At 33.0% G+C, this 9,435-nt stretch overlaps 1 protein-coding gene across 2 annotated transcripts; it reads right to left on the bottom strand.

The window, feature by feature from the left end:
- Positions 1-1,127: 1,127 nt before the first annotated feature.
- Positions 1,128-8,480, bottom strand: LOC122582782 (serine/threonine-protein kinase GRIK1-like). Of its 2 annotated transcripts, none has more exons than XM_043755217.1 (13): positions 8,368-8,480; positions 8,060-8,230; positions 6,517-6,852; positions 5,894-5,968; positions 5,760-5,804; positions 5,300-5,374; positions 4,925-5,012; positions 4,712-4,836; positions 4,225-4,320; positions 3,794-3,860; positions 3,200-3,315; positions 3,023-3,101; positions 1,128-1,804 (listed from the first exon to the last, which is right to left on the bottom strand). In XM_043755217.1, the coding sequence occupies exons 3-13, from the start codon at positions 6,829-6,831 to the stop codon at positions 1,644-1,646; spliced, it is 1,242 nt and encodes a 413-aa protein (XP_043611152.1). In that variant the 5' UTR covers positions 6,832-6,852; positions 8,060-8,230; positions 8,368-8,480; the 3' UTR covers positions 1,128-1,643. The 2 variants fall into 2 exon arrangements, with proteins under 2 accessions (XP_043611152.1, XP_043611153.1); XM_043755218.1 differs by having other exon boundaries at positions 6,517-6,842.
- Positions 8,481-9,435: the final 955 nt, after the last annotated feature.

Raw genomic sequence — 9,435 nt, 5'->3', positions numbered from 1 at the left:
GTAAGCTCTAGTTCAGAAATTAGAACGTTTTATAATAGTTGATATATCTTGAATAAAAACTATTGATAATGTGATACGTAGAACTGTAAGGAACCTTTCGTTTGATCGGAAAATATCTAAATTTATCTCCAAAGTCTCTGACAAGGGGGACCGGGAGATGATCATGCAGCTTAGCCATAGTAAAAAAAAAATGTAGGTACATAATTTGAGCGACACATTAATGATCAAATTTATTTGAAATGATGACGATGATAACTTAAATCAAATTCATTTGTATGCCAGTTATCAATTAAAGTTTTTATTTATTGATGATTGATGACATAAAATCTACTGTGAGGAAACTCTTCGAAAAGACAAGGTTATGTAATTAACTAATTATGTTAGAGAGTCATATCCTGATTTGGGAAGTCATGGGCTTAATGTAGAGGGATATTAGTATATGTAGTTTTATTTTTGGTTTTTAAACTCTAAATTATACAATGGATTTAAACGAGTTGGACAATGGATTTGATGTAACTTCAGATTTTAAGCTCGAGCTCACGTCATTTCAGAACTTACGAGTAAAATTTGAACATCATTTACACTGGTTAGGATCATTTTGTAAAATACCAATTTCATAAACACTATTTTAGTATTTTATCATTAAATTAAATTATTCGCTGTTTGTTTAACTCATTTTTGGATTCTTTATTCGCAAAATTGCAATTAAACGTCATTTGTATTTTATTGTTGAAATATATATATATATATACTGCTACTAGAAAATACTCTACTTGAATAAAATTCATTGTTAGTAATTAACAGACCCGAATTCTTTTTGGTTAATGAATTTTCTTTTTTAGTTCATATGAATCGGAAGGGATTGGTTGACTAAATATGATTTGGAGACTTAATTTTGATATGCCGCAGAACAATATACTATTATTATCGCGAGATATGTTGGCAGCAATACCCTTGCACATAAACAAGACCATCATTCCATAAAGAAAAATGGTACTATGGTGAATTGTGGACGTCTGATTATTTAAAACTGTAATGTGTAAAGAGACTGTGGAAATGAACGGAAAAAAAAATTAAAAAATTCTGCAACACAATCAGCATAAATCTTATGAAACAACACAAGACTGTAAATTCAACTTGACAGATTTGCATGAATATAGTTGTAGAATGTTAGGCATAAAGAAAAATGAAACAACATGGCCTAAGAAGCCAACCCATCAAAGCCCTTTTCGGTTCATTAGGTCGAGAACTAGCAAAAAGTCAATCAATTAATCTCATTTCTTGTTGGTTCTCTTTTTAAAAACCAATTTTCACACCATACAATTATCTGTATTTGTCTCTAATGGGTCTCAAACCCACAACCTCTTTATTGTTTCGACCATCTCGAATACCACCAGGCCAAATACCCTTTGATTCTCGTTGGTTCTTCTAACACTTATAGAATGGATCCAGGCAGATATTTATCCAACTTCAGAGCCATTTCACATCAAAATGTGACAATAAATGTCACAGCTCATGAAATTCCAAACTATTATCTAACCTTGTGCCCTTTCCATTCGTCAAAACCTTACTTTAAACTCATGAATGATAATTAGATCTTAATGTACAACAGAACTGTTAAGCAAAACAAACGCAAAAACACCTTAGTTTGTATTGGTTATATTGTCGTTTCTGCTCCCAGTATATTCTTCTTTCTGTAACTTGTTCTGTTTGCACCAGCAAAGATATTGGGGGATCGGTCCGACATCTCCCATGACCCACGAATGCAAAGCAACCTTTCCAAGAGTCATCCGTTGTGTAGGATCTGTTTAAACATAGCACACAATACCTCAGAAGTTAACAAGATTATAATATCAAACCACATTATCATCTGGGATATACTTTTGATCCATTTGACCCAGGGTTACCTTTTAGCTACACTTTCTTATTTGACCCATTCAGATATACACAAACCATATCGGTTGATTCATAAGAATATTGGTCCAAATTGCCAGATATAGAAAAGTCTACTAGTTTAATTAAGTATCAGAGCAATTACTTCATATTCAAATAGAGTGCACGTAATATCGAGCGTAAGAGAGATATTAACAAGATAATGATATCTTATTATCATGTGAACTGTGAAGCAACATGGCACATGCTTGCAGTTTAGATGCAGTTTGAAGATCCTTCTTCGTCTAAAGAAAGATGTATAGTTTGACTATAAGTCAAACCATTTAATTAAGTATCTAAGCAAATACTTCATATTCATATAGAGTGCATGAGATCTTGGGGGTGAGTAAGAGATATATTAACAAGATAATGATATCTTATAATCATGTGAAGCAACATGGCACATGCTTTGCAGTTTAGATGCAGTTTGAAGATTGTTCTTTGTCTAAAGAAAGATACTGTATATAGTTAAACAAAAAGTCAAAAGCATTTAGCATTCATGATCAAATAGAGCACATGATACATTATGAAAGAGAGATTAACAAGATCAAATCTTTTTTATCGCCTGAGAGAGCTTGGAATATGTTTCTTTGTTCATTTAGATACTACAAACTATAAAGATGCTTCCGATATTCCAATTACTAATACTAAAAAACCAAAAAGGTCAAACCAATTACTGACACTCATATCTTAAGATGAGTATTCATCACTTCCTGGTATTTCGATGCAATGTAACATAATTGACAACCTTTCTTTTATACGAAGAGTTTAGAGTTACAACTCGATCATAAAACTAAAAAACTTGAGTATTCTTACTCCATTAAAAACAATATTTAAATTGACACATATGGATTAGGCGAAGTAATTTAACTATTTTGTCAAATAACTATAAGCAATGAATAAACAGGACGTAAGTAGATCTTGCAGAACCAAATTAATACCATTACCATCATTTCTTTTAAATGATAATATTGGCCAAACAAATACTGCCATGAAACTTTCTACAAAAGAAAATAGTGACATTTACATAGATATAATGAAAGCAGATAATCCCCTCAATACCAGCAACAAGAGAAACATAGACACTAACCTTTGCAGAGAAGCCCCTCAATAAGGTCCTTGAGCAGGGGGTTCATATCCTCGGGGAGATATAGGGTATCATTAACAATCTTGTAAATAGACATAGAAGAATTTATACAAAATAGTGTTAGTTTTTGATCAATAAAAAAAGGTACAGAAAATGAACAAAATGACAAGACCTGCTTACCTTATCATATGTATCTTGCAGTGTGTCTCCAAGAAAGGGATACTGCCCCAATATCATGCAGTATAAGGTAACTCCTACTGCCCAGGTATCCGCAAGTTTGCCATGATAACTTTTACCTAGTAACCAGAAAAATGGAGGATCAACTTGTTGAAAATGAGCAAACTGTAGCAGTGTAGCATATTTAATAACCCAAGAGGTGAGAATTTCGAGCCATTCACTATGAATGGGTCGATTTCGAGTGTGTTTTTATTTCAAACAGAGACTATAAGCATATGGGGATACCGGGATACAGGTCAAACTGCTTGAGAGTTGCTCAATGTTTATTATTAATGCGTACAATCTCCTCAATAGTTTCATTTCAAAATTTGATTATTGATATAATAATGTTTTTTGGGGAATCATAATTAATGGATCAACTTTCTTCAACTGCATTCTTTTTAAAACAGAGAAAAGTGCTTGCGGCCAAACCCGAAATTGAGTCGTTGCGTCCTGGACTCCTGATCCCATTTTGACCCGATACCAACCCACCCAACCGGCCTACTTAGCCACCTCTACCTCTACTTATAGCTACATATATCTAGAAAACCATCTTACCTAGACAACACTCAGGAGCAGTAAAAACAGGAGTTCCAGGGGAGCGGCGAAGCATGTCACTTTCATCCTACCGACACAATAAAAGGTAAGAGTTATGATTAAACATAAATCATACGACAAGCCAACTGGCCATGATTAATGAATAATGAGATTATTTTGTATGTTCATACTCTCATGCCTATTACCTAAAGAGTAGGTCTGATAATTTTAATTATAGAATATTGGTAACGGAATGAAGATTACATAACCACAAATACGTGCTGGTAAGGTCATTCCATAAATTGCAAACTAAAAAATGAATTACAAACATCATAAGCTTATCTATGGCATACGTAAGAATTAGGTCATTGTTGTATAAGTTTCCAAACCTCATATTCAACATATATTTGAAAATATATAACAAGTGAAGCATGAAAAGAGGAACTCATTACCTCAAAAACCTGGCTAACACTGAAATCACCAATCTTCACCGTGCCAGTAGCAGTAACCAGAAGATTATCGGGTTTAATATCTCCGTGAACAATATTCTGAGTTTCAAGAGAAAGTAGATGTAAACACAGAAAGCCAATTGATTTACATGTAATCTTATGTCTAAAAGTTATCGTCATTAACTTGGTCTTGTATATACAGCACTTCCATCGTCCCAAAAAATGCAGCGGCTGACCGCACATATACTTTAATTGAGGTTTTTCACTAATATTAATAGTATAGCCTATATAAGTCTCGACTCTAGATGAACTTTGAAGCCCAAAATCAATGCTAAACAATATATATGTGAACTTAAAATTGAACCTTGCCTAAAAAGGAAAATCTGTGCTTAAACTTGGTTGTCTTGAAAAGGGCGTTGTTATGCTCACTTGGAACAGAGGAATCATTACTTTTAAATACATGATTAAAAAGAAAGATTTGTAACATTACATGAGAATGGAGATACATCAATCCAGAGACTATATCGCGCAGATATCTCCTTGCAACATCTTCACCCAGGCCACCTGGCGGACCAGCACCCTCAAAGACCCACTTGCCTTCAACATATTCAAGAACTGAAGAGGGAAATGACAAAACTTCAACTTACAAGCTCACATAGAGTATGATACGTGTGTGTGCGTAATTAAGATGCATAGTTCATACCCATGTAAAAGTGATCCATGTTGGGATCATCAATCACCTCAATGAGATTCACTATGTTAGGATGATCTAGCATCTTCATGATTAAGACCTGCGAGTAATGTAATGAACAATAAAAAAAATAGCACCTGCACATAAAGTACAAAAATAAAAAGAACTGGAAAATGCGTTTTACATTACTTAATCTATCTATGAACTTTCCATTTGCTTTTCAAAAAGAAAAAATAAAAAAATTCTATCTATGATTGGCAGCCAAGGAGTACAATAATATTATGATAAAAACTAGAAGTACATTAAGGAAAAATGCCAGAGGTGTGATTGTATAAGTGTAAATTGAAGAGCCGACAACAAAATGTACACAAGGTACCCAGAAATTACCTCACGAAAAACATCAGTCATGGCCGTCTCGGAAGGGGCAACTCGTAGCTTGGATAAATGAGACTTGTGGAAGGCCTGAGTAAATAGATTAGACAAGGTCAATGTCAATCTTATTAAGACTAACCAAATTATATTTAATATTTTCTAATTACACATATACTCTAATAAGTATTAGCAAAAGTTCCTATCCCTAATTTAAAAACTGACCAAACTCCAAACAATCTCAGGCTGATTGAGAAAACACAGGAGTCAATTTAACTCAAATTCTAATAGTTAATTGGCTTTGAAAAGTGAGCCGATATGTTCAAGAAACATCTGAAAAAAATCCATACTAGTAGCAAAAATGAAGCCTAATATAACACCACTTAAAAGTATATTCATGCTTCTAAAGCAGCTTAGGTTATTGGTTTTCCAATAAAGAAATTTTGAAGAATTAAAAAAGCACAATGAAGAATATTACCTTAATCGCATAATGCTTCCCATCAACCTGGCTTCGATACAGTACCTATGAAGCACGCAATTCAAACGAGTGTTAATTATAACACTTTCTCATTGAAAATTTTTAATGTAATTAATCAGTAATCAGCTAATTACCACTTTTCCGTAGCTACCAGAGCCAATTTTACGCTCCCGAACATACTCATTCACCATCTTGTTCCCATTATCATCCTACATATAAGCAAAAAAAAACAACAAGAAGGCAAACACTATTACATTCTGTTACACACCATTATCTTGTGTTCGCACACTACACTAGATCGGAAAACTGTAAAATCTATATGATACGGTAAAGGAAGATGTCCAACTTCATTTATTGAAACTGGTTCATGTGTTATCAAATAGAAATTAAAATTTGATAACGATGCACCAAAAAGTTCAAATACTTTCGAAAGTAATATAGAGTTTTTTTGCGAACACTCTCTTAGCTGACCATGTAGCCGACACCATTCGTAATTCTACTGTATACCACGTCATCCCTCCCCAACAAATCCCCCATCTATAATCCAATGTATACATACTAAGGTTGTATATGGTATTAATGTACTCTTTCTGAGTTGGAATACTCATATTAAACTTAGTGAAAGCCCTTTCGTGCTTAACAAAAGAACTATCAAACTATTGTATAAAGAGGCATTTAGAACAAATTATAAAAAAAAAAAAAAAAAAAAACCTCACCCGCACAAAATTATTGATGGTGTATGCAATCTTAAGTTTACCTCTGATTTTATTACTTTGTAAGTTTCCATCACAGGGAACTCCCTGCAAATCAATCCGTTTTCCGTCCTAAATATAAGAATCTCTTGAGAGCTTTTGGAAGGGTTTATGAACTCTTCATGATCACCCTTCTCATTGTCCGTCATGTAGTCACAATACAAATTATCTTCATCTTCTTCTTCCTCATCCTCTTCTCTCTCTTCATTCAACAACAACCCTTGTAAAACATGATTCCCCCCTTCTACCCTTGGCCTCAATTCCTTCTTGTGCTTCTTTGCAAACGAAAATCCGAAACAACCACAACATCCCATCTCCATCACACTTGCACCTGAGTAATTCTGTACAGCATATATCAACTAGTCTTTCTCAATACAAAACTTATGTAAAAAACAAAATAGTCCTGTAGCTGAACAACCAATAACTAAATAATTGCTATAGTCCACAAAACAGCACTTATAGACAAACAAAGAAAATGAACATAGAATTTTATACTTTGGCGTGCTAGTTTGTTTTTATATGTTTCTCCTTATAGAAACATATTCACACACCGTTACCAAATATACACACATCTGTCCTAACTCCTAAGGTTGACTAAAATCCATAGCCTGTTCGATGTGGGTCACCTGAATACCGCTAAGTGTGTGCTCATTTTAATTTCACATGCTAAGGGCGCGTTTAGTTGGGGAAAACACCCCCTCTTTTTCATTTCTGTTTTCCAAGAAAACATGGAAAACAAAAAAATGCGATCAAATCATAGGTTTCTAAAAATGCTTTTCAAAAAAACAGAAAACACTGTTTTTCACTTTTCTATTGGAAACTAAAAAACAATTATTTATCGTTTTCCACTTTTCATTTTCCATTTTCTAAATTTAACAACCTTAAATTATATTAACTCTCCCCCTACGCCCCCATCCCTGCCCCCCGTAACCCCTTGCCGCCGCCCCTGTCACCCCCCGACCTCCCACTTAACCAAGTATACTAAAACATGTTTTTGAATATGGAATATAAAATAACATTTTCTAGTTTTGAACGCGTTATCAAAATTTTCATTTGTTTTCTAGAGATGGAAAACTCCTTCCATTTTCTAGAAAATTAGAAATGGAAAAACTAGAAAACATTTTCCACAACTAAATGCGCCCTAAAAATCTTAACTTTCTTGACATTTTTGCTAAATTTCACTTAACTGTTTACAGGATACCAAAACTATACGGGCATGACATGCTTTAAAATATTTATACATACTCTTGATAAAGCATAAACTTTATGAATTATAAAGAAAGACACATATTCACACACCATCACCACCAGATATACACTGCATTGATCCTAAGTGAGACTAAACCTGATAACCCGTTTCGTTCGTGGGGTCAGCTCGATTAACTTCATATACTAAAAAAAAATAAACTTTCTTGAAATTTTTGCTAAACATCCCAACTACTCAAGATTATATAACTATGTTGCCTTAAACTATTTAATTTATTTCATATCCATTCTGGGTATGAATAAAGCATGTATCTTTATCGAATTCGCCTCGATAAAACTCACCTATAACTATAGAGGAAGGATGCAAAGTAATATTAATCAGCTAATTTGGTGAACTCCAAAGGATGCCATTCAGAAAAATGAAAGGAACAGTTGATGATAATATAAGCCCCATTTCTATTCAACCCCTGCAACATCTCTCTTTGCCAATAGTTCTTCCAGTTCTTCTTTTCCCTTCAAATCAGCACCAAAAAACAAAAATCAAAATCAGAATCAGGATGATACATATACATATATATATATATATACATACAATATATTAATTCATATTCAGCGAGTATGAAACTATGAATGATCATATAGTGACTTACCTTGAAAAAAGAAATGAATGGCAAAATGATTTGTGCCTTTGTGGAATTTAATGGGAGTGAATATGAGATTTTGTTTTATTTTTTTATTGATTTTGATGTGTATGTGAAATTGATTGAATTGAATTGAATTGAATGGAAATATAAAAAGAAATACTCTGTATAAGTTAGAAATTATTATTTATTTATTAATTTTATAATCAGCTGCAAATAATTATTTTTTAATTACAATAAAACTTGCTGGAGGAAACATAAGCATATTCGACTTTGTTCCCATGTGAAATGTTGAATGATTACATGCTATGTTTAACAAGATTCCAAATTATTTCATTTTCTAAATTTCTGATTTATTAAAAAAAAATAAAATGTCTTTTCACATATTCTATCATTTTTGGACCTCAATTAAGTAGCGGAACCAGGATTTCAAGTGACCCGTAGCACAAAATTTTTTAACACTAGCCTCACATTCATGTAAAGTAACGCTAATTACTAGATTGTTATGATTTTTAAGCATTTTTAACGGCTTTTCGTTATTTGTAGCATTTCATAAGAGTTTTAGTACTTTTGTTAGTTTTATCTCCCATTTAGCTACTAAATTACATCTTTATAAGCTTGTTGCTATAAAACTCTTTCAAAAGTTTAAAGTTATCTACGTTGACCGGTATCCCAAAATTTGTTGACCCGTAGAACCAATATAAAAAAATCAACGTATTTCGAAAAAATTTACACTACATGAGTTGAGCGGACCCGTAGCCCGGGCTACCCCTCGGTTTAGTGTAGTTCCACCCCTGATTTTATCTCAAACCTTTTTGGTACATGAATGAGGTCAATATACAATTCAACTTAAATAATATAAAAAGACCTATGATCTTTGCCTGTGATGAAGATAAAACATTTGACCTAAGTTATCACTAATCCAAACCACGCTAGTTAAAATTTTGATTTATTACTCTAACTTAAATTTATGGGAAAAAGATAATGATAAATCGACCTAATTAATTTGCATAAAGATATGTCTAATAATGAGATGATGACATTTGGAAAATTCAAGGAGTAATATTAATAAAGAGA

Source organism: Erigeron canadensis, chromosome 9 (assembly GCF_010389155.1).
Source record: "Erigeron canadensis isolate Cc75 chromosome 9, C_canadensis_v1, whole genome shotgun sequence".
NCBI classification, from domain to species: domain Eukaryota; kingdom Viridiplantae; phylum Streptophyta; class Magnoliopsida; order Asterales; family Asteraceae; genus Erigeron; species Erigeron canadensis.
This window is presented reverse-complemented; position numbering and strand designations above follow the sequence as displayed.

Excerpts from the sequence above, each read along its gene's own strand:
- LOC122582782 (XM_043755217.1), bottom strand. The coding sequence starts at position 6,831 with ATGGAGATGGGATGTTGTGGTTGTTTCGGATTTTCGTTTGCAAAGAAG. Across the intron at positions 5,969-6,516 it reads ACAAAGTAATAAAATCAGAG|GATGATAATGGGAACAAGAT; the intron begins GTAAACTTAAGA and ends GCTTATATGTAG. Across the intron at positions 1,805-3,022 it reads TGAGGGGCTTCTCTGCAAAG|ATCCTACACAACGGATGACT; the intron begins GTTAGTGTCTAT and ends ATGTTTAAACAG.